General features: G+C 40.8%; 1 protein-coding gene across 1 annotated transcript in view; it reads left to right on the plus strand.

Annotated features, from left to right (window-relative positions):
* Positions 1-14,655: 14,655 nt before the first annotated feature.
* AR (androgen receptor) overlaps positions 14,656-26,239 on the plus strand; it is a 194,426-nt gene continuing 182,842 nt past the window's right edge. Inside the window, exon 1 of the mRNA XM_041740757.1 lies at positions 14,656-17,401. Coding sequence (XP_041596691.1) covers positions 15,828-17,401 — 1,574 coding nt within the window. The 5' untranslated portion in view covers positions 14,656-15,827. The remainder of the gene's footprint in view (positions 17,402-26,239) is intronic.

The raw sequence follows: 26,239 nt of genomic DNA on the forward strand, positions 1-26,239 counted from the left end.
TAAATAGCTATGTAGGTGAAATAATTCAATTTCTCTTTTTGCTGGAGTGATCTCAACTGGGTTCCATTACTTGCCCAAATAACTCTTAACTAGTAAAGCCTCATACTTACCAAAACTAAAGACAATACATTAGTGAGCTTTTATATTCACACTATCTTACCATTGTAGAAGTATTTTTTATTTTATTTCTTTTTTTTAAAAAAAATTTCATTTACTTATTCATGAGAGACACAGAGACAGAGGCAGAGACATAGGCAAAGGGAGAAGGAAGCTCCCTACTGGGAGCCCGATTTGGGACTCTATCCCAGGACCCCAGGATCATGACCTGAGCCAAAGGCAGACAATTAACCACTGAGCTACCCAGGCGTCCTTGCTTTTATTTCTATTATTACTTAATCACATATGATTTTTTAATGACAAAATTGTAGTCCATGTGCTTTTTGCCTGGTTAAGAGACTTACAGAAACCAAGGCACAAAGCAAGACAAAGACTTATCAAGGGTCAACATCAGAGCAGAAAAACATATTAAGGTGTTATGGTTTTGGATTATCCATGAACTTTCTTGTCTCAGCCCTAGATGGAGTCTCTTGGCTTTATACTGGTAATTCTCACCAATAAAGATGGCAAATTTAAAAAGACAACATGTTTTCTGTAACAATTTAGGTGACAAAACCTACAAACCTAAAGCCACTGTTACAGCATTTGAATACAGTCATTCTGAGTCCAAGGTGGTTGATACATTCACTCCATGAAGTATGGCATACAGTAGTTATGAGAGCAGATGTTCGAATCTTGTTTCTATAACTTTGAAATGTGTAGTCTTGAGCAATAATTTAATCTCTCTGAGTTTCAGTTTTCTCATCTAGAAAATGAAGATATAAGTACCTCCTTAGCTGAACTCATAGAGTTTTTGTTAGGATTAGATGGGGAAAACTCTTTGAAAACTCTAAAATGCAGAACATGTCCTAATTGTTTTGATTTCCAACAAAAAGAAAGAATGGACTTGACTCTTTTTCTATTGTGTATTTTTTTAGGGTAGGCCCAGTACATAGTAGGTGCTGAAAAAAAGGTCAAGTTACTCATTGAAAGTTTCTGACATTTTGTCAATGAGAAAAGGATTATGCAGATGATATGCAAATATCATTTAGTAGTCAGGATAGCATAAGCTATAACCCATAAGTTTCAGGGGTTCCAAATCTGACTCTATTACTTACTAGTTCTATGATCTAGGACAAGTTGCTGTATTTCTCTGAGTTTCTTTTTCCTCAACTGCAAAATAAGAGTGATAACAGTATTTTTCTCATAAGATTGATGTAAGGAGGGACACCCGAGTGGCTCAGTGGTTGAGTGTCTCTCTTTGGCTCAGGTCATGATCCCAGGGTCCTGGGATAGAGTCCCACATCAGGCTCCCCACAGGGAGCCTGCTTCTCCCTCTGCCTATGTCTCTGGATCTCTTTGTGTCTCTCATGAATAAAAAATATCTTAAAAAAAAAAGATTACTTTGAGGATTAAATGAGTGAATTTGCATAAAGCTGTTAGGAAAATGCCAGAGCACAGAGTAAGCACTCCTAGTCTTACATAAGTTAGCTTATATATGGCTCTTAAAAGGATGGAAAGCACATAATAAGTTTGTAATAAATATTAGCTGCTATTATAATCCATTGCATAGACTCTGGTGATAAGAGAACCACAACTTAGCTATTTCTACACAAAGTCTTTTCATTTCAATCTGATGATACAATACAAATGCTCTTGCAATACTATATTACTTTTGTTTTCATGTCCCTGTCCTGGTTTGCAATCTGTGACAGGAGCTGCTTTTAACAGCTTTGTAGACAAGTATTCTGGGCATTACTATAGCACATGTAATTGCAATTTGGCCAGCGTTGGAAAGCAGGTGACTAAGGAATGGTTGTGTTATATAGGAGACAAAGGGGTTATTGGTAATAAGCTAGTATTTAAGTGATCATTGTATTTGAATCTTCTTTAGTCCCAGTTTAAGCTGATTCAGGAAGGAAAACAACCAGAATCAGGTATCTTTTGCAGTTCAATAAGAATGTAATCAGTTTTGGTCTGTTGGAAAATAATGTTTTATTTTCTTTATGGCTTTGATCATAATAATTCACAATTCCAGTATACACAAGCTTGAATCATCTTTTTAAATAAAGTAAGAGATTTTCAACTGACAAATATCAAAACACTATTTGTGATTCATCAGGTAAAGTATAAGAATTTCTACTAATGACTCCACTTTCCAAGGTATGACGATGATGCCTCTTTCTTTTGTTAATTTAACATTTTAACTCAGCCAGAAATTAAACAAATTTTTTAATATTCTTAGGAGTTAGCTGCCCTGGGTCAGGGTGGAACCCCAAAGGGGTAGGGGCCTTTTCTCAGAGACTTGTGATATAGGTCATACTTCTCTGAGAGAAAGTCATGTACAGGGGGGCAGTAGCAAGGGATTGTATGAGTCCATCTATTACAGATCCTCAGCTCTACTCTCTTATGGCTTCATTGTCACCCATGCTCAAAAGCAGCTGCCAGGAAATGATTCTAGAGAATTTATCCCAATTTTCAGGTAGAGCGAGTCCAACCCTAAGCGAAGTTTTCAGTTAGCTGCACAAAACCTGTTTCTCTAGGGACAGGAGATCACTTGTGGAGGAGGATTGATCACTGAAAATTCTGCGTGGAAGAAAGAACTATAATGAAGAAGAATAATGGCCCCACATTTTTCTGCATCTGAATAGCTGAATGACCTTGGGCAAGTCACATCAGGTTCAGAGGGCAGGTTCCTCTTCTGTGTAACAGAGGTTATCATCCACATTCTGCTTAATTCCAAAAGTTGCTCTGAAAACTGACTGAGATATTATATGCAAATATTCTTTGTGAACCACAGTGTCCTGTGCAAAGGTCACTGCTGTCAGAGCCCGAAGCTATAGAAACATCACAGAGATATGGTGAAGGCATCATCACTCAAACTTTTGGTTAATCCAGAGAAAACACATGGATATGACGGCAATTGTTTAGCGCTTCACCTCTCTTAGGTTTGAACTCTACAGGGAGACTCCGCTACTATGAATGATAACATTGATCTCAAGTGTGTCTTTTGGCCTTTCTCTGATATCCCCAGAACAATGCATTCTTAAAGGTCCATAAGAGACATGCATATTCTTACTGATGGTCATTTTTCCTTTTGGAAGTTTCTTATTCCCCCCTCAGTACCTGGTAAAGCCAAAACAAATATGAGCCAAGATTCCCCGCGCATTGCCATCTACAAATGTGTTTTTCAGCAACAAATGCTGCCAAGAGTAGGATGGGATAAGGCCTTTCTGCTAGGGAAGCGTAAGATGTGGGGGGAGAAAGAGGTCTTGCTGAAACGATTTCCAACTTTTGACCTCTGCTTCCTTCACATGTTTTGAAACCTTTTAAATGTGGAGTTTAAACTTTGAATCTCAAATGTTACCCTGGCACCTGAACTTGGGGTCAAATATCCTTAGGCATTTTGAAAAGTAAATAGCACCATACAGATGATACCAGTAATTAACTGTTGCCTAACGCCTAAGAGGCAGTATAACCTGTTTTGTATTAAACACAGCAGGCTTCAAGTTCTTGTTTCAATTCAATATTGTCATCTTTAAAATGGGAATAGTGGCAAATAATGATACTTTCCTTGGAGAACGGTTATAAGCATTACAAATTGGCACACAATGGACAAATTTTTATGATGATCCTAATTACACGTTTTCTTTGCATTCTTTTTTATTTGTTTCTTGTTCTCACAACAAATTGTCAAGAAGGAAATTATTATTATCTCCATTTTACAAAAACGTAAAAAGTCCTGAACTGGGAGATTAGCCGGAGCTCATATAACACATAAATGGAAGTGGAAGGTATTTTTATTCTTCATCAAATATAACTGTAAAAATGTTACAAAATGTCTTTCTATATCATAAATTCAACACTGCTTTTCTTCATCTAATGTTTAGTCTGTAAGTTATGGATAAGCAGAGCACCTCACCAGAGCATCAGAGAGGCAGCTGAAGCATAATGGTAAGAGGTTAGTTGTTTTGTGATAAAACATTTAGATTCATAGCACTGGACCTACCTCCTATCAGCTGTCTGACCTTGCACAAATTATTTAGTATTTCTGAGCCTCTGTTCTCCCTCTACAAAATAGAGATAACACCAATTCACCTGGTTTCTTGTACAAAAGTAATTGTTAATAACCTGTAATACCAGTGTATCACAATGGACTCCTAGATAATTATCTTTGTTAGCAGTCAAATAGCAGAAGTGTGGACAAATCTCTCTTTCATAACACTGTTGTAATCTCCTTGCATGTAACATTCTATCCCTATAGTTTGGTTAATTGGAACATGTAGAGTTCTTAGTCCCAATGCCCAGTAGAGTGCCTGGCATACAGTAAGAGTTCCACACATTTGCTAAACAAATGAAAAATTAATGAATGGCAATGCACAAAGTGGGGAATACTGCTTGGTAGAGCAGGAAGATTTATAAGATATATGTAAAATATCTGGTTATGATAAGTGTTTTTGAAAGAGGTAAAAATAAAATGTTAGGTAAACTATGATTAATAAATCCAGGAATGCTTCCCAGAACACTCAATATTGGATCTGTGTTATGGAAAAAACACTGAATCTGGTCATGAGAGAAGGGGGGGAATAACATTTCAGTAAAAGTAAACAGCATGACCCAAAGATAGGCAGACCTGAGAGTGTACGATATGTTCAGAGGGAGCCCAAAAAGTCTGATGTGGCTAAAGATGTGGGTGGTTGATAGGAGAACAAGATGGGAGAAAGGGACACAGAGAAGCATTAGGGCCTAACTGTGACAGACTTTAAAGTCTATGTGATGGAGCTTGGACTTGAACCTGTAGGCCAGAGTTTGCAGATTGGCAGGGCACAAACTAATTCTTGTCTACAGACATGTTTTTTTTTGGGGGGGGTGCCAAAAAGAATTGGCTTGCATGATCTTTTTAAACCAAATGAATTAGTTGCCAACTTTTAAAGACATTCAGATTTTACAATAAAGTCTAGAATGCTGTTCTTAAAAATGATTGAACATCTGAAATACTGAAGCTGCATTCTTGCCTGGCAGCAACCAGCTGGAGTTAAGTGATGGAGTTACCTCTTTTAGATGGAGCATCTACTCTCTAGTTGGCCACAGTCTTCACCACCCTACCCTTTGTATATCTCCTACCAGGGTCTCTTCACTCACTTTTTTTACATATGAGGCATGTGGGCTTGAAACCCCTTGTACAGGGGCACCTGGGTGGCTGAGTCAGTAAGGCAGCTAATTCTTGATTGTGGCTCAGGTCAAGGTCCTGGGATCCAAAGCATGGGGCTCCCTGCTCAGCTGGCTATCTGCTCAAGGATTCTCCCTCCCAAATGTGTGAAAATATCAGTGAAGGTGACAAAACATGAGAGACCCCTAACTCTGGGAAATGAACAAGGGGTGGGGGGGATTGGGGTGACTGGGTGATGGGCACTGAGGGGACACTTGGTGGGATGAGCACTGGGTGTTATGCTATATGTTGGCAAATTGAACTCCAATAAAAAAATTTTTTTAAAAAGATTCTCCCTCCCTCTCTCTCTCTACCCCTCCTTCTGTTCATGCTCTTTCTTCTTTTCTCTCTCAAATAATGAAATAAATCTTAAAAAAATATAAAAAACCTGGAATAGGCATTTGAAGTTTATAGAGCAGAGGAATAATAAAAGTTATTCATTAGACAAAGACCTATGATTCTGACTCTGTTGAAGATAGCCTGGAAGAGGGTAATCAGGGGCGGAATTAGGGCTGGAGTTGTGGAAAGAAAGGATAAGATGAAATGGAGGCTCCAACACTGAGGAGCAGGAAAAACATATGAGCTGCGAAAATAAACCTTTATAACCCTCTAAGTGGAAGAAGTAGCAATCATCCACAAAGCAGCAGAGAGAACTCTAAGGGTTTATTCATAAGCTCCACTCCTCATTTCTAATGCAACTCAAATGTCTTAAGATGATTCTTCACTCTCCTTCTGAGACTGAATAACTCCTGAAGACAGAGTCCACAGTGTCTTATTTATCAGTGAAACCCAGTGCCTAGCACAGAGCCTGGCAATCAGTAAGTGCTTTGTAAATACTCATTTGATGTATGAATCAGAGGGATTCTCTATTTTACTTGTAGGTAGAGAGAGGAAAGGTTTATTACATTCCTAAGCATGCTGAAACCACAGGGGTTTTTGTAACCCTCTCCCCACCCCCCACCCCCACCCCGAGCCAAACTCCTAGTTTGGAAATAGAATTTTAATTCTGTGGAAGTAGAATCCATCCTTTTATTCAACAGGTATTTATTGAGCACTGGCCATGGGCCATGCCAAGCTAAGTCTTAAAGACTTGATGATGAACAAAATTCACAAGGTCAATGTTCTCAGGAAACACACTTACAGTCTGGTGAAGAAAATAAATATTAGGGATGCCTGGGTGGCTCAGCGGTTGAACATATGCCTTTGGCTCAGGGCGTGATCCTGGAGTCCCAGGGATCGAGTCCCAGGGATAGAGTCCCACATTGGGCTCCCTGCATGGAGCCTGCTTCTCCCTCTGCCTGTGTCTCTGCTTCTCTCTCTGTGTCCCTCCTGAATAAATAAATAAAAAATCTAAAGAAAATAAATATTAAGTAAATGCACAATTAATATTAATTTTTTTGTGAGAAGTCCTCCAAAAAAATACTGGGTACTATTAAAACATATTAAAAGGTGGGCAAGGAACCTGAGCTAGCCTAGGAGGTCAAGGAAATCTTCCTGGAAGTTCTGTATGCATAGGCATTAACTAAATGAACAGGAGGGAGAATGAATCATTATTTCAGGTACAGGGAACAGCATATGCAAAAGCAGGGGGGGACTGTCAGGCATTTGAGGAACTCTGAATAAAAGCCAATGAGTGGAGTTCAGAAAGCAGGAGGAAAAGAAAGGTAGAAAGATATTAGATCATGTAGATTTGATGTTTAAAGATTTGGATGTTTATACTAAGAACAATGGAAAGCTAGAGACAGAGTTTAAGTAGAAGAATAAAGTGACCAGATTCAACATTTTATTTTATTTTATTTTTAATTTTTTTATTTATTTATGATAGTCACACAGAGAAAGAGAGAGAGGCAGAGACACAGGCAGAGGAAGAAGCAGGCTCCATGCACCGGGAGCCCGACGTGGGATTTGATCCAGGGTCTCCCGGATTGCGCCCTGGGCCAAAGGCAGGCGCCAAACCGCTGCGCCACCCAGGGATCCCAGATTCAACATTTTAAAAGAATCTTCTACACAAACATAGGTTGACAATTGATTTTTAACAAAGATCTAAAGGCAATTAAGAGGAAAAAGGATAGTTTTCTTTTTCAGTAGTGCTGAAAAAATAAGACATTTCTATACAAAAGAAGTGGATATACATATATAAAACTTAAAAAGGATTATAGATCTAAATAAATGTAAAACTTAAAATTATAAAGCTTCTAGAAATCAAAACACAAGACTTTTAAAAACATAGTTTGAGATATTGGGTTAAAAAAGATTTTTTAGAGGGCACCTGAGTGGCTCAGTGATTGAGTGTCTGCCTTTGGCTCAGGTTGTGATTCCCGGGTCCTAGGATCAAGTCCTGCGTTAGGCTCCTCACAGGGAGCCTGCTTCTCCCTCTTCCTGTGTCTTTGCCTTTCTTTGGGTTTCTCCTGAATACATAAATAAGATCTTTTTAAAAAAAGTAAATAAGCAAAAAAGATTTCTTAGATCTGACACCAAAGGCATAATCTGAAAATGAACAAATTGATACAATGGACTTCATTAGAATTAAATTTTTTGCTCTTAAAAAGATCCTGGTAAGACAACTATAAACTGAAAGAAAATACTAATGAATCATATTTCTGATACTGAACTTGCATCTACAATATATAAATTAATCTAAAAACTCCATAATGGAATACAAGCAGCACAATCTGGAAAATAGTCAAAAAATTTGAGTGGAGTCCTCATCTAAGAAAATATACAAATGGGAAAAAAAGCTCATGAAAAATTCTCTACATCATTATTCACTGGAGAAATGCAAGTTAAATGAGAAATACCTGCACATTAAATTAAAAGGACTGACCATACCAAGCGCTGGTGAGGGTATGGAGGAACTGCTGGTAAGAATGTAAAACGATACGATCACTTTGGAAGGCAATATGGCATATGAGAAATGAAGCATATGTCCATATAAAGACATGTATAAATATTCATAGCAGCTTTATCTCTAATAGCCAAATATTTTAAAGAGCCCAAATGCCATCAACAAGTGAATGGATAGACAACTGTGGTATATCCATACAATGGAATATTACTTAACAATAAAGTAGAAAGTTAACTGATACATATAAGATAAATATAAAAGTTATTACACTGAGTGAAAGATATCAGACCAAAAAATATTTCATTGATATGAATTTTGAAAAATGAAGACTTATAGTAACAGAAAGCAGATCACTGATTGCCAGAAGAAGAGTGTGGAGAAAGTAAAGAAGGGCACAAAAGAAACTTTTGGAATGATGAGTATTTTCACTATTTTGATTAGGTGATGGTTTCACAAGTGTATTCCTATGCCCAAAGTTATCAATTTGTACAAATTTAAATATATATATATATATTTTACTATATATTCATAATACCTTAATTATGCTATTTTTGAAAATCCCTCTGGAATAGAAACCACAGAAATAGACCCACATAATATAATCAGTTGATTATTGACAAAGGAGCAATGGCAATACAATGCTGGAACAACTGGATATCCACATGCAAAAGACAATGAATCTAGATAGACCTTACACTCTTCACAAAAATTAACTCAAAATGGACACAGACCTAAATGTAAAATGCAAAACTACTCTAGAAGGTAATATAGGAGAAACCCTAGATGACATTGGGTGTGGTGATGGCTTTTAAAATACAACACCATGGGATCCCTGGGTGGCGCAGCGGTTTAGCGCCTGCCTTTGGCCCAGGGCGCGATCCTGGAGACCCGGGATCGAATCCCACATCAGGCTCCCTATATGGAGCCTGCTTCTCCCTCTGCCTATGTCTCTGCCTCTCTCTCTCTCTGTGTGACTATCATGAAAAAATAAATAAAATTAAAAAAAAAATAAATAAATAAAATAAAATACAACACCAAAATGTGGAGAAAAGGGAACCTTCTTACACTGTTGGTGGAAATGTGAACTGGTGCAGCCACTCTGGAAAACTGTGTGGAGGTTCCTCAAAGAGTTCAAAATAGACCTGCCCTACGACCCAGCAATTGCACTGTTGAGGATTTACCCCAAAGATTCAGATGCAATGAAACGCCGGGACACCTGCACCCCGATGTTTATAGCAGCAATGTCCACAAGAGCCAAACTGTGGAAGGAGCCTCGGTGTCCATCAAAAGGTGAATGGATAAAGAAGATGTGGTTTATGTATACAATGGAATATTACTCAGCCATTAGAAACGACAAATACCCACCATTTGCTTCGACATGGATGGAACTGGAGGGTATTATGCTGAGTGAATTGAGTCAATCGGAGAAGGACAAACATTATATGGTCTCATTCATTTGGGGAATATAAATAATAGTGAAAGGGAATAGAAGGGAAGGGAGAAGAAATGTGTGGGAAATATCAGGAAGGGAGACAGAACATAAAGACTCCTAACTCTGGGAAACGAACTAGGGGTGGTGGAAGGGGAGGAGGGCAGGGGGTGGGGGTGAATGGGTGATGGGCACTGAGGGGGGCACTTGAGGGGATGAGCACTGGGTGTTATTCTGTATGTTGGCAAATAAAAAATAAATTTATTATTAAAAAAAAAGATACAACACCAAAGGCAAGGTCCATGAAAATAGGAATTGATAAACTGGATAAAATTAAAAACTTCTGCTCTGTGAAAGACAATGTTAAGAGAATGAGAAAACAAGTACAGACTGAGATAGAATGTTTGCAAAATACACACCAATAAAGGACTGCTATCCAAAACATACAAAGAACACTTGAAATTCAAGAAAACAATCAGATTTAAAAATGGGCCAAAGACCTTAACATACACCTCACCAAAGAAGATATTCAATATCATATAAGTATATGAAAAGATATACTCCGCATATGTCATCAGGGAAATTCAAATTAAAACAGCAATGAGATACCATTACCAGAACTACCAAAATCTGGAAAGCTGACAACACCAAATGCTGGCAAGGAAGTGAAACAAAGGGAACTCTCATTCATTGCTGTTGGGAATGCAAAATGGTACGCTATTTTGGAAGATAGTTTGGTGGTTTATTACAAAACTAAGCTTACCTTTAAAATATATGATCCAGCAATCATGCTCCTTGGTATTTATCCAAGGGAGTTGAAAACCAATGTCCATACAAAAGCCTACACACAATGCTCATAACAATTTTATTCATAATTGCCAAAAGATGGAAACAACGAAGATGTACTTCAGTAAATGACTAGATAAATAAATTGTGGTACATCCAGACAATGGAATAATATTTGATACTAAAAAGAAAGGAGCCATCAAGTTATGAAAAGACATGGAGGAAACTTAAGTTCATATTACTAAGTGAAAGAAGCCAATATGAAAGGTCACATATATGATTCCAGATGTAAGGCATCATGGAAAGGGTAAAACTATGGAGACAGTATAAAGACCAGTGGTTGTCAGGGAGTGGTAGGGGGAATAAATATTTGGAGACAGGAATTTTAGGGCAGTGAAAACACTATGTATGATGCTACAGTGATGGGTACATGCCATTATACAATTGTTCAAAACCATAGAATGTACAATGCCAAGAATTCATCCTAATATAAACTAGGGACTTTGGGTGATTATGATGTATTGATGTAAGCTCATCAGTCGTTGCAAATACACTGCTCTGGTGGGGAATCTTGATCATGTGGGAAGCTATCGATGTGTGGGTGCAGGAGGTATATGGGAAATCATTGAGCCTTCTTTTTAGTTTTGTTGTGAACCTTAATCTGCTCTAAAAATTCAACTCTTTTTTTAAAAAGATTTTATTCATTTATTCATGAGAGACACACGGGGGGGGGGAGAGAGAGAGAGAGAGAGAGAGAGAGAGAGAGGCAGGGACACAGGGAGAAGCAGGCCCCATGCAAGGAACCCGATGTGGGACTCAATCCCAGGACTCCAGGATCATGCCCTGGGCCGAAGGCAGGCGCCAAATCACTGAGCCACCCAGGGATCCCCTAAAAATTTAACTCTAAATTTTAAAAATTCCTCTGGCTGCTCAATGCAGGACTGACTTGTAGGAAAGTAAGAGTGAAAAAGATGGAGACCACTTATACAGGTGAGAAAGGAAAATACCTACCTTGAACTAGGGTGGCAGTAGCATAGATGAAGAAAACTGGGCAGATTTGTGAGCTATTTAGGAAATAAAACCTACAGGAGTTGGAGAATGTCCACCATTTTCCAAAGGTCAGTTCATCCTGGCTTTCCAAAGCAAGGAGCTAGGAAGAATTACATTAACAAAACTCCCTTGAAATTACAGAGGAAACCCATGGCAAAAACAGACCTTCACCTTACATGACCTGAGAGGACACCTCTGGTTGCTAAGCTGGTTGCTAAGAAACTATAAAGAAAAAGGAGAAGAAGAAAAAGAAGAAAAAAGATGATACAAGCACACAATTTATATAATATTCAACAGTGCCTCTTGATCTTTTTTAAAGGCATAGAAAGAAAATAAGATGAACTGGGAGATCAGAGTTTAAAATTCAGAATAAAGTAGATACCCTATTATGTTCACAGTAGTTAGCTTTTCCTGACAATGATATAAATGTTGATAGCACCCCTTTATTTATTTTTTAAATAAATTAATTTTTATTGGTGTTCAATTTACCAACATACAGAATAACACCCAGTGCTCATCCCATCAAGTGTCCCCCTCAGTGCCCGTCACCCATTCCCCCCCACCCCCCGCCTTCCTCCCCTTCCACCACCCCTAGTTCGTTTCCCAGAGTTAGGAGTCTTTATGTTCTGTCTCCCTTCCTGATATTTCCCACACATTTCTTCTCCCTTCCCTTATATTCCCTTTCACTATTATTTATATTCCCCAAATGAATGAGAACATACACTGTTTGTCCTTCACCGATTGACTTACTGCACTCAGCATAATACCCTCCAGTTCATCCATGTCGAAGCAAATGGTGGGTATTTGTCATTTCTAATGGCTGAGTAATATTCCATTGTATACATAGACCACATCTTCTTTATCCATTCATCTTTCGATGGACACCGAGGCTCCTTCCACAGTTTGGCTATTGTGGACATTGCGATAGCACCCCTTTAAAACTAAAACATAACAATGTGATTCTTTAGATTTGTAGAGTGCTTTCCTGTTTACTAAGTTGTCCCATCATCTTCTTTAACTACCACTTCAGTCTTCTAAGGTAAGTATTATTGGCCACAATTTTCTGATGACAAAACCATGAAGACAATTTTGGCATTCTAGAAGCAACGTGAACTTTGGAGTCCTTCAGATCTGGGTTTAAATGTCTGTTGGGCTGCCATTTATTGAATGGGCAACTTTGGAGAATTATTTCATAACTTAATTTGTTAAGGCTTCTTTACCCTATCTGTTGGGCATTTCACTAAGATTAGCACCCCCCAACACCCTCCCCCTATTGGGTGTAAATAAGAAGAAAAATCCGGTCAGTCATAGCACTCTAATTGTCAGTGTCAGAAAGACCTTCTAGTTCAGGCTCTGCCTTCTCCTCTTCCCACTTCACAGGGCAAGAAACGGAAGCTGAGGAATTGGAAGAGATTCATTGTCAGTCTGTAGACAGTTCTTCTGGCTCTGAGAACTATGTTATTTCCATGGTGCTTTCTCATCAGTCCAGCTGACTCAATTCTCTTTGAGCAATCCTAGTTAAAAGCTTTGGTGGAACTAGAGGTTGTAATAATTCTTCAAATAAAATTTTCAAAATATCTGTGCACTTCAATTACATATTCCTGTTAGCTATTACAGTGAGGAATTGAAAATTATCCTTATTTCAATTTGATATCTCTAAGAATAGACTGCTTCTTTACCATAAGGGATGATTTGTGAGATTCCTCACTAAAAAGGGCAAGGAAGGGGTATATTTAGGATATATCCAGGCAAGGCTGAAGCCATTAAAATACCAAGGGATAATTTTCACCACATCAGGTAAAAAGCTCCTCAGGCCTTTGCATTCTGGAAGGTTCATTTATAGCTCTTGCCCAAGTGCCCTTGACATTGATTAATCTAGCTAAAATAGCAATGAGATGGAAGACTAGTTTAGGTTCTACTAATGTGGAACATAGAACAAATTATGCCCTTGTTTCAATGTCTTTGTCTGGAAAACAGAGCTGATCATGCCCACTCTTCCTTCCCTTAGATCAAGTTACCTTCTTTGGTGAGGGTAAGTAAATGCCCATGACGCTTGGCTGTGAACAAGATAAGACTCTGTAGACCCAGTAAAAAGTAGAAGAGATCCATGAAAAAATCTCCACCAGCCTTCTGGGAGGGACAGACCCTGCCCAAATCTAGAGGTATAAGAAATTTAAAAGCTAGGAAGGCCAAGGGCCCCCGCTGACACAAAATGGAAACCTCTTTTCCCATAGGTCTACCCTGCCATTTCTTCCTCTCTTCCATCCTCACCTGCTTCTCCATCTTTAGAGAGATACTACGGTGTCTCCTCCATAAAGAAGCAATTTCAAGATCCCACTTCACTCCCTACTCCTGGCTGTCCACCAAGAGGAAGAAAAGCAGTCCTATGTAGCTTCCATCCCTTGAATAGTGCAGTTTGTAAGCTTAAAATATGCAAAGGCAACTTGGAAAAGCAAGTGCCAGTATATGAGCAAACGTCTGCAAAACCCTGGACAAAATCGAGGTCCCTGTGTACATGACTAGTGTTTCTAGTGTTTATGTGTTTGCCTGCTTATCTGGGTGATTTTGCCTTTGCGTGTCTGGATAGATGAGAAGTGTATGTTTAGAGGCAAATAGGCACACAGGAAGAGAAGAGGGTAGAGTTGTCCTCTGGTTATTAGGCAGAGGGTTCCTAGCGCAACTGACATCATGCCACAAGACCCAATATACCCCTAAGGAGAAATTTGGAAGGTTTCAGCAAGTATCAGCTGCTTTGTCCATAGCTTCTTCCTCAGTTTGGAGGAGGCCCTCCCATCTGCGCTTCTGTCTGCTTTGAACGTATAGCCCCTCGCCTGACACGCTGGTACTCCTGTCGCCGCTACCTTCTCCCTTCCCCCTCACACACAAGCAGAGTGTTTTGAGATTGGACTTCGGAACCAAATCTGTAAGTGCTGGCCTTAGGGAGCTCCACTTAGCACTGTCCTCAAAATAAAGCTCCGGGTTAAAGCTTCAGCTCTGGCATGTAAAGCCTGGTCCCGAAAAGTAAGAGGTATCCAGGGAGCTAGGGTCCTCCTGGGCTAAAGCTCCCCTCTCCTGCTTTCACCCACGCTTCGCCAGCACTCATTTCTCCAAAGCCACCGTGCAATAGCACGCCGCGAGGGGAGGGGAGAAAAAAAAAGGGGAGGGGAGCGAGAAAGGAGGTGGGAAGGCTAGGAGGCCGGCCCGGCGGGGGCGGGACCCGACTAGCAAACTGTTGCTTTTGCTCTCCACCTCCTAGCGCCCCTTCGGAGATCCCAGGGAACCAGCGTGCGGGGAGAGCTGGAGGGTCCCAAGCTAGCCGGGAGGCAGAAGAGGCAACAGAGGAGAGCGACCGAACTCCCCGCTCCAGTGTCGGACAGGAGCTGAAGGGACGTACCGCGTCAACCCCAGCTGGGCTCCCGCAGCAGCCAACGCTTCTTGCAGCGCCGCGGCTTGGAGCCGCCGTCCCAGAGCTGCCCTTTCCTCTTCGGTGAAGTTTTTAAAGCAGCTAGAGACTCGGAGGAAGCGAGGAAAGTGCCGGGTAGGACTGACGGCTGCTTTTGTCCTCCTTCTTTCCACCACCCCCCCACACGGTTCTCCTGTTGCTGCCTCAGCCGGCTTCTCTCTGCCCGTCCTCCTACCCCACCCCCCCACCCCAAGTCGGCCCAGCGAGGCCAGCCAGAGTTTGCAGAGAGGTAACTCCCTTTGGCTGCGAACAGGCGAGCTAGCTGCACGTTGCAAAGACGGCTCTGGGGAGCCAGACTACCAGTGAGCCGCTTCAGCACTGCCGCTGGGACCGGGCTAGTTAGGCGGTACGCGGGGCTGGCCCCCAGTTTTCCCTCATTCCTTTACCTTCTTCCTCTGTACCAGCAGCTCCTTTCCTCCTCCCCCTCCCTCGCCCCTACCCCCCCCCACCCCCAGTTTGCAGGGCCAGAGACCAAACAATGAAAAGGCGGTCAGGGCTTCCATAGACAATTCAAAACAAAAACAAAATCCGAACAAAACAAAACAAAACAAACCCCCAAACCCAAGATAAAACAAAAAGAAAATAATCCGGTTCCTATTTGCACCTGCTTCAGTGGACATTGAATTTGGAAGGTAGAGGGTTTCTCTTGTTTTTGTTTTGTTTCCTTCAAGACTTGGGCATCTTTTGAATCTACCCTCCCAAGATTTCAGGAACAGACTGTGAGCCTAGCACGGCAGATCGTGCCCACCGCGTTTTACTGTGCAGGAGACTTTGAGGCTGTCAGAGTGCTTTTTGCGTGGTTATTCCTGCAAGTTTCCTTCCCAGGAGCTTCCCGCTGGTGGGCAGCTAGCTGCAACGACGACCGCATCGCAGCCTGTTGAACTCTTCTAGGCTAGAGAAGGGGAAACGGGATAAAGGAATTAGGTGGAAGAGTCAGCCAAGCCCAAGGATGGAGGTACAGTTAGGGCTAGGGAGGGTCTACCCCCGGCCGCCGTCCAAGACCTATAGAGGAGCTTTCCAGAACCTGTTCCAGAGTGTGCGCGAAGTGATCCAGAACCCGGGCCCCAGGCACCCTGAGGCCGTGAGTGCAGCACCTCCCGGTGCCCATTTGCAGCAGCAGCAGCAGCAGCAGCAGCAGCAGCAGCAGCAGGAGACCAGTCCTCGGCAGCAGCAGCAGCAGCAACAGCAGGGTGAGGATGGCTCTCCCCAAGCGCAGAGCAGAGGCCCCACAGGCTACCTGGCTCTGGATGAGGAACAGCAGCCTTCCCAACAGCGGTCAGCCTCCAAGGGCCATCCGGAGAGCGGCTGCGTTCCAGAGCCTGGAGTGGCTTCGGCCACCGGCAAGGGGCTGCAGCAGCAGCATCCAGCACCACCGGACGAGAATGACTCAGCTGCCCCATCCACGTTGTCACTGCTGGGCCCCACTTTCCCGGGCTTAAGTAGCTGTTCCACCGATCTTAAAGACATCCTGAGCGAGGCCGGAACCATGCAACTCCTTCAGCAGCAGCAGCAGCAGCAGCAGCAGCAGCAGCAGCAGCAGCAACAACAGCAGGAGGTAGTATCAGAAGGTAGCAGCAGCGGGAGAGCAAGGGAGGCCGCCGGTGCTTCCACCTCCTCCAAAGACAGTTACCTAGGTGGCAGTTCGACCATCTCGGACAGCGCCAAGGAGTTGTGTAAGGCAGTGTCGGTGTCCATGGGCTTGGGTGTGGAGGCATTGGAACATCTGAGCCCTGGGGAACAGCTTCGGGGGGATTGTATGTACGCCCAGCTCCTGGGAGGTCCACCCGCTGTACGTCCTTGCGCCCCGCTGGCCGAATGCAAAGGTTCTCTGCTGGATGACGGCCCGGGCAAGGGCACCGAAGAAACTGCTGAATATTCCCCTTTCAAGGCAGGTTATGCGAAAGGATTGGATGGGGACGGCCTGGGCTGTTCGAGCAGCAGTGAAGCAGGGGGCTCCGGAACACTTGAGATGCCATCCACCCTGTCTCTTTATAAGTCTGGAGCACTAGATGAAGCGGCAGCTTATCAAAGTCGAGACTACTACAACTTTCCGCTCTCCCTTGGCGGGCCACCTCCCCATCCACCACCTCCGCATCCTCACACCCGCATCAAGCTGGAAAACCCTCTGGACTATGGCAGCGCCTGGGCGGCTGCAGCGGCACAATGCCGCTACGGGGATCTGGCGAGCCTGCACGGAGCGGGTGCAGCAGGACCCAGCTCGGGCTCACCCTCGGCCACCACCTCCTCTTCCTGGCACACTCTCTTCACAGCAGAAGAAGGCCAGCTGTATGGGCCCTGCGGCGGGAGTGGAGGCGGCAGTGCAGGCGAGGGGGGATCTGTAGCCCCCTATGGCTACACTCGGCCACCTCAGGTGTTGGCGGGCCAGGAAGGTGACTTCCCTCCACCTGATGTGTGGTATCCGGGCGGTGTGGTGAGCAGAGTGCCCTTTCCAAGTCCTAGTTGTGTCAAAAGCGAGATGGGCTCCTGGATGGAGAGCTACTCCGGACCCTATGGGGACATGCGGTAAGTTTCTCCTCCTCGACATATCTTTGAATCACCCTGGTCGGTGTTTTGGGGTATCTCTCTTCTACCTGCGGGAACACTCTGCTCCTGGGAGAGCTCAACAGTGTTCCATAAAAAGGGCCGCCCTGAATCTGGAGCCTTCTGGGTACTTCTAGCCTGCCAAAGAGAAGACCTTTGTGCTCAGAAACCCCACCGTGTGCCCCACTCCCCACCACCAAGAGCCCTGGATGCTGCTGTGTGCCCTTCCAGATACCTTAACAACACCTCCCCCACCTCCAGCCTCTTAAAATCCTCAATACCTCATGGTGCTCCAGGTCCCAAAGGCTCCAAACTTAAATCCAATAGTAAGGGCCACCTTCAAGCTCTTAAGCTCTCCAGTACTTTTTCTCCTCCCTCTTCCCAAATCTGAGAACCTGCACAGGAAATATGGGCAGTTTCACCTCTTAAGAGTGTGTTAGGGTTTGCCTCCCAGCCTGTGGCTGTTCTTGGCAGGTTAGAGGCAAAAGGACTGGCCTAAACTTTTCTGAGCCCGCCTCCTCCAAAGAGATAAAATGGAGGTGCCCGGATTAGGGGAAGAAGGTCTTTCTCTGGGTTCTGAGGACCGCTGTGTGAAGATAGGATGAAGTTCCTTCCTCTGGGACAACTGAGGATTTGCCCCAGGGTTGGAAGTCAGCAAAGATAATCCAACCGAGCAGGAGTAGAGTGGGCAAAGGTAGAGGAAAACTAGCAGACAACTTATTTCTTCGTAAACACTGGGCAATATTTGCTCTCACAGATTGACCATGTTGGAAATAGCTACTTGGGTCGGTTTTCTCTTGTAAAGTGTTTATTTTCTCTTTGGAGTACAGCAGATTCACAGCCTCCCACTTCGAGTTTGCATCAGATCCACAAAAGAGGAGAATGTTCTTTTAATAGATAATTTAGCGAGACCTGAGTCTGACTTATAAAGTGTTGGAAATTTTTTAAAGGACTTTTCTGCTATTCCATTGTGCTCAGAAATTACTTTTGGGAGGGAGGAGTGAGGCTCTTTAATATATTCCTTCATTTTAAGAACATGCTTGCATTTTTTAATTAAAGTATAGTTGACACACAATGTTATAGTAGATGTGCTTGCATTTTAAGATATGAGCTGCTACTTTTAAAAAACTTGGTAAGAACTGTTAGGGACTTGTAAGCCATAATCTTGCCCATGACTTTTAATGAGAATAATGGTGATCAAGTTCATCTGGCTTATTAAAGATTCTTCCCATATTTGTTGAGCCTCCCATATTTGAGGAGATCATGTTGAAGATTCCCCCCTCCAAACAAAGATACTAATTTATCTCAGTGAGGGAGGGAATACTGACCAATACTAACTCCTCAGGTGTGCTGGGTGCTGATGTCCCCTTGGAGTTGTCTTGTTATGTTTTTCTTTAGCTATTTTTTTATCTGTGACTTTTCCAAAATTTCCTTGTTAGCCTTATTAGCATCTTTAGTGACTTAAATCCAACAATTTGCCTCCTTTCACCGATGCTTTTGTTCTTGGAAGATTGATAGAACAGTGTTAGGGAAAAAAAGAGGATAGGATTTTGTAAAATATTATTTTCTGGGCTATTGAAGAAACAGCTTGTTACCAGCCTTTACATCTTACTATTAGATTTTTAATGTTTGGCTTACAGGATTTTCAAAGGGTTTATTTATATCATCAAAACGTTTTCCAGTTAGTTTGCGTTTTTTCTAAAAATTATTTTTGCAATTTGGTTATACCATGGCATAAAAGGTTTTCTTCATTTTATAAGAACAGATTTATTTGATAGGGTTAATTTTTTTTCCCCTAGTGTTGTTGGTAGTTAGTTCTACTGTGAAGTTTTTTGAGGGATGGAGATGTCTAAGGTACTTCTTGACATAACCATGATGCTAAACTGGAATCTTCTCTCTTCTGCACTGCACCCCCCCCCCCCCCGCCAATTAACTCAGGTAATAGGAAATGAACAATTCCACATATTTGTTAAGGGATGTGTTTCCTTGAAAACATAACCTGAGATTTTTAGGCAGTAGCCATAGAAAGCAAAAAGTTCTTCCCGTCAGGTGGGCAGTAAGCTAGGTTATTTTATCCCAGGTCTTAGAAAATCGTTGAGTAAGTTTTTTTTTTTTTTTAAGATTTATCAATTTCATCAGAATGCAACCAATCCCAGTCTAAAAGTTGACCTTTTCCTACTTTATCTTTCTTTCTCACTTTACTGGGGCACAATTTGGTGAAAGGCAAGGGTTTTTTTTTTAAGCCAAAGCCAGAACTTCCTGTCTGTATTGCAGACAGGTCATTGGCATTATATGCCAAATTTGAGTTAAAAATTTGAGTTAAAAATCTAAGAATTCTAGAGGCTTCCAATAATGTTGGATTCCTCCCTTTTCCAATTGTGTGTGTGTGTTCATACACATTAGTTAATGGGGGGGGGCTTTAACTTTAGTAACCTTTGGAATAACTCTGTGTTCTTATATATCTACAATGTTTCTGCTGAAAGGAGAAAGGATGAAGGAGAGAAACTGAAGGTGGTCCTTAAAAAAAACTTAATTTAGCATGTTGTTTGAACAGAAGGAATAATAAAAAGTGATGGGAGTAGAGACCCAAGGAAGCTTGTGCAGGAATTAAAGTTGGGATTTAGATATTAATTATCCAGATGCAAAAAGAACATTTTAATTTTTCTCTTGGTAATTTGTTCTGATTTTTATAACAGTTATTATTTCTGTAGTGCTTTGAGATCGGCAAATCCTGCTTTTTTTCCTCTTATTTAAAAAGAAGGCATTTTATTACTCCCTTTTCCATCTCCTCTCTCATCTTTAGTTATCAAACACATTTTTATGACTATTTTGCAAGGAGCAGTTTGTTTTGTAATGCAGAATTTTGCTTTGGGACCAAGATAGTCTGATGCTTTCTGTCCATAGTTCTTGAGAGTCAGTATGCTGTAAATAAGCATCCTTTCTCCATTGTCAGCAAATAACTAGTGAGTTACGTTTGGGTACCAGTGATCAGAACCAGAGAACCAAATAGCCACACTAGGTGATACCTCATTTGGAAATATATGTAAGATGTGCTGATGGAAGGCTCCTCTTGGTCTTCCTCAGAGTATCTCTTTTAGCTCTGCCAAAGGCTAACATCAGTAAGAGCTATTTTCCAAGAAGCTTGAAGCCTTCCAATTGCAGGGTCACTTTGGGACACTTTCTGCCAGTGCTAATTTTACCTGATCAGACTTTCATTCTTTGAGTTGCAAACCTTGATATAATAATAATTGAATTTGTTGGTGCATTTAATTTTCTTTTTTAAAGTGTTTTTCTTCCCTGTAATAATTTTCTCCTCTGGTCTACATATACACATTCAAAACAATGAATCCTTAGGTCTCTGACTCTTACTTGTACTGTGACTGCTCTTCATGGGATTATGAGTTGGAATTAAGGACTGGACAGTTTTGTTATTTTTTTCCCCTTGATGATATCAATTTGTAAATCTGCTCAAACAGGGAACAAAATGTAGGTTGGGTGTGGCAAGCAAGGGACTTATCTTATAACCAAACCTGAAATCATTATTCTGAAAAATAGAAAGAAAACAAAAATCAAGTTTTTTGAGGTTGGTCAGAGAGGGAAAAGGAAACCTCTCCCCACCCCCCTACCTCTCCACCATTTTCTCTTTGTCTGCAGCTTCATCGAGTGCTGCCTTGTCCCAAATTTTCTTTCATTTCTCTCCTTTCATGCTTTTAGCTAAATGGAAACATAGACACTTCTTTCTTGTTTTCAGGATATTTTCCTCACTTACACCTGTGGTATCCTCCTAAAGATTTCTTTTTTTAATCTGGAGAGTAACCGATCAGATCAACCTCAGCACCTCTCTTTTAAGGCTAGATGACTTGAGGGGATTGCAAAATTAATAGCTGGGCTTTTTTAGCTTCAGGTTAGAGCCTGAATGAGTAGTTGCTGAGAAGCTGAACTAGATGTCGTGAGGACTTGGTGACTTAATGAAGTATTTTGCCAGCTGCTCACTCTCTCTCTTTTGATCTCTGTCTCTGTTTACTGGCCATTTTGGTAACCTTTTCTCAAAGCCTGAAAATAACTGGACCCTCACTGAGATTATGCTGGGTCAGACATCTACCACACGTTGATAAGCAAGACCTAAATCTGTGTGTGTGTGTGGGGGGGGTGGTGGTGTGTGTGTGTGTGCTTGTTAGAAGTGTCTGGCTGGACGGATAAATATGCTGATGGTATGTAATCATTTAAAAACAAAGAAAGAGGGCAGTCTGGGTGGCTCAGCAGTTTACCGCTGCCTTCAGCCCAGGGCCTGATCCTGGAGAGACCCGGGTAGAGTCCCATGTCAGGCTCCCTGCATCGAGCGTGCTTCTCCCTCTGCCTGTGTGTGTGTCTCTGTCTCTGTCTCTCTGTCTCTCATGAATAAATAAATAAAATCTTTTAAAAAATTAAAACAAAGAAAGATATTGAAGAAACTATTCTACCTGAGGCTTCCCCTACCAGCATTTCATCAAGTTCTGAAATGTTGAATTCAGAGTTTAGTGATCCTCATCCTAAACACAAAGCTGACTTTTTTTTCATTGCTCGTAACGTTCTCTACAGTTACCAGTATTGGTTGGCATTTGTTGTATTGAAGAGAATTATGAAATCTCAAATTTACTAGCACCTTTTTAAAAGAAAAGACCCAATGTCTTATAGTTCACTGGCTAGCACTCATGTAAGTTTGAGTAGGCTGGGAAGATGCTTAGTGAACACACCTTTGCTAGTTGAGGGTATAGAAATAGTGGAGTTTTCTATAACGTTTGTTTACTCTGTGGAAAAATTTCTCTAAAGCAGCACTTCTCAGCTTTTTTTTCCTCCAGGCTTCCCACCCGATAGAAAATGTTTTAGATTTTTGCTCAGTAAGGGCTACTTTCAGTGGTTGTTACGCAGAAATGATAGGACTGTGAATTATGCACAATTCCTTGCACACTCATGGGTGCTGCCACCCTTTCTTCCTTAAACCATTTCCTGCTGCCAACCTGCAGGCCACAGTAGAGTTGAGAGTGGCTCATCCAGATAAGCTTATAGCTCTAACGTGCTAGTTACTTGAGAAATATATATATATATATATATATATATATATATATATTTAAAAAACTTTTATATATATATATATATATATATATATATATATATATATATATATATATATATTTCATCCATTAAAATGTGCAGTTCAGGGTGCCTGGGTGGCTTAGTTGTTAAGTGTCCCTGTTAGGCTCAGGTCATGATCCCGGAGTCCTGGGATCAAGCCCAGAGTCCAGTTCCCTGCTCAGTGGGGAGCCTACTTCTTACTTCTCCTTTTCCTTCTGCCACTGTGCAGTCTCCTGTTTATGCTTGCTGTCTCTCTTTCAAATAAATACAATCTTTTTTAAAAAGTGTGCAATTAAAAAAAAAAAAAAGTGTGCAATTCAGTGGTTTTTAAGAGTCGGGAAACCGTCATCACTATTCTATAATATTTTAATCACTTAGCAGTTATCCTTCCTGCCAAAAGAGCAACTATCAACCATCAATCTACTTTTGGTCTTTATGGGTTTGCTTATTTTAACAGTTCCTTTATTTTCTTTAATAGTTCCTTTAAATTGAATCATGCTATATGTGATCTTTTGTGACTAGCTTCCTTCATATAGAATATTATTTTCAATGTTCGTCTATGTCAAATCAGTTATCAGTACTTCATTCTTTTTTATAACTAAATAATGTTCCATTAAATGGATGTATCACATTTTATCTACCTATACATCAATTGATGAACATTAATAGTTGTTACCACCTTTTGACTTTTATGACCAATACTGCTATGGACATTCATAAAAATTCATACAAATTTTTTGTGGGTGTGTGAACATAATATTTTTAATTATTTTGGGTACATACCTGAGAATGGAGTGTCAGGATCCTGTGGTAACTCTGTGTTTAACCTATTGAGGAAATCCCAAACTGTTTTCAAAATTGACTTCTCCATTTTACAATCTCACTCACAATATATGAGGGTTCCCTGTTTCTACATCTTGCCAATATGTGTTGTCTTTGTCTTTTTAATTATAAGTTGTCCTTAATGTGTGTGAAGTCATATCTCAAAATGGTTTTGATTTACATTTCTTTAATGATCAGTAATATTAACCATATTTTCATTTCCTTATTGGCTCTTTGTATATCTTCTTTGGAAAAATATCCAGAACCTTTGCTCATTTTTAATTGCATTATTTGTCTTTTTATTATTGAGTTGTAGGAGTTTTTTTAATGTAGTCTAGATACAAGTCCTGTAACAAATTATGATTTGTGAATATTTTATCACATTCTATGAGCTGTCTTTTCACTTTCTTGATGTTATCCATTGAAGCTCAAACATTTTAAATTTTGATAAAGCCCAATCTATTGTTTTCTTAGACAGCTTGTGATTTTGGTGTCACATATAAGAATGCCTTGCCTAATCCAAGGTCACAAAGATTAACACCTAGGTTTCCTTCCTAACTGGTTTTTGACCAATTTTAAGTGTTTATATAACTCAAGATATGAGTAGGGCTTAAACTTCATTCTTTTGCATGTAGATTATCAACAAATGGTGCAGTCATCACAGCACCATTTGTACAGTCATCACAGCACCATTTGTGGAATCTTTCCTTATTTAATTGTTTTGGTACCCTATAAAATCAGTTGACTATAAACGTAAAGTGTTACCTCTAGACTCTGAATTGTATTCCACTGATCTTTTACCAGTACTACACTGTCTTAATTACTGTAGGTGTTTAGTAAGTTTTGAAATGAGGAAGTGTGAACTCTTCAACTTTGTTCTTTTTTAAGATTTTTTTTTTTTTGGATATTCTGGGTTCCTTGAATTTCTGTATTGATTTGTAGGATTAGCTTGCTAATTTCTACAAAGAAGCCCGTTGGGATTATGATGGAGATTGCACTGAACCTATAGATCAATTTGGGGAGTGTTGCCATCTTAACTATGTTAAACCTTCTGATCTGTGACCATGGGATGTCTTTTCATTTATTTAGCTCTTTTTTCAACAATGTTTTTAAGAGTATAAATTTTGTGCTTTTGTTAGACTTATTCCTAAATATTTTAATTTTTAATGCTACCATAAATGAAATAATTTTCCTTATATCCCCTTTAAATTGTTCCTTGCCAGCATATAGCGTTAGAATTGATTTTTGTTTATTGACCTAGGATTCTACAACCGTGCTGAAAGTACCTGAGTTCGGAACACCTCTGGGATTTAAGAAGCAGAAGGTTTCCGTTGCTGTACTAAAGTTAAAGCATAGTTTGTCTCATCCTACATGAAGGCTGCATAGGGACACTGTTCTCAATTTTCCTCAGCTGTAAATTGAAATTGGTAATGCTAGCCCTTTTCTGAATGAATAGAAGATTGTCTCTAAAATTATCAGGTCTTTAGAGAACAGTAGGAAAGAAACCTACTGCTTCTCCTAGCAAGGAGATGAGGAATTAATAATTTCTACACATAAAACTAGCGTGAAGAGGTAACAAATGCAAACTAGGCCAAAAAAATAACTAGCCGTATTTGGCTTATGTTTAGATTTGTGTAAACAGCTGGAGTCATAATTTTATGTTTTTATGTGTTGTCCTTTGGATAAAGTAAATGCCACCATTCTTTCTGGTGTATATTTCTAGATGAGGAAATGGTTCATTTACTCTCATATAATTTGGGCTTATTTTCAGGAATGGACTCTATAACCATGAAGCAGAGATACAATATACTTATAAAGGGACTGAGCTTTGGCTTCACTAATACTCTAGGCTAAGGGTCATATCTAATCAGCTGCAGCTATCGTGTCCTGATAAAGGTAGGCCACTAACAGGTCCTATCATGACCTTGCTCTCTTTACAGATGACCCTACTAAAGTGATTTTTAAAAAGTACACATCAGAGGGCACCTATGTGGCTCAGTGGTTGAACATATGCCTTCAGCTCAGGTCATGATGCTGGGGTCCTAGGATCGAGCCCCACATCAGGCTCCCCAGAGGAGCCTGCTTCTCCCTCTGCCTATGTCTCTGCTCCTCTCTCTCTCTGTCTCTCATGAATAAATAAATAAAATCTTAAAATAAAAACAACTACACATCAATCAACCACTTTTCTTTAATCACTGCCATATGTCTACCTATGTGTGGAGGTGAGGGTAAAGTGGACACAATTCAGAAGAATCTTGAGGTCACTTCCCTCAAAGAGTCTATAGCTATTAAAAAAACAACAAAAACAAAACAGGATGGCAACACTCTAATATGATGCCAGTATAATGAGATGCTGGATGGTATGGCACATATTTTTTAAATGTAGACATTTGAAAAAGGATAGATCAGTGTAGGCTGCATTGGTCAGCAGTAATACCTGTGACTGCCTCTTATCCTTTATGGATTTAGTGGGGACATGATTGAATTCTAGCAATGGATTATAGGCCTTTTTTAAAGATTTTATTTATTTATTCATGAGAGACACAGAGACACAGGCAGAGGGAGAAGCAGGCTCCATGCAGGGAGCCTGATGTGGAACTCGATCTCGATCCCGGGTCTCAGGGGGTGCTAAACCGCTGAGCCACATGGGCTGCTCAGATTATAAGTCTTAATGGATATTACAAACCCGAGGAAGTGGTAACTCTGTAAAGATACTGACTAGTGAACTCAAGTCAGAGGTTGAAATTTATTTATTTTTTCAGCTGTACCCTCCAGTCAAGTCAGTTATTAGTTTCTTCCTCAGTTTCTTTGATTATATTATTGCACATGCTAGGAACATGTTTTGATATCTTTGACTATACAAGTCTGTAATAATACAATGAATTA

Source organism: Vulpes lagopus, chromosome X (assembly GCF_018345385.1).
Source record: "Vulpes lagopus strain Blue_001 chromosome X, ASM1834538v1, whole genome shotgun sequence".
NCBI classification, from domain to species: domain Eukaryota; kingdom Metazoa; phylum Chordata; class Mammalia; order Carnivora; family Canidae; genus Vulpes; species Vulpes lagopus.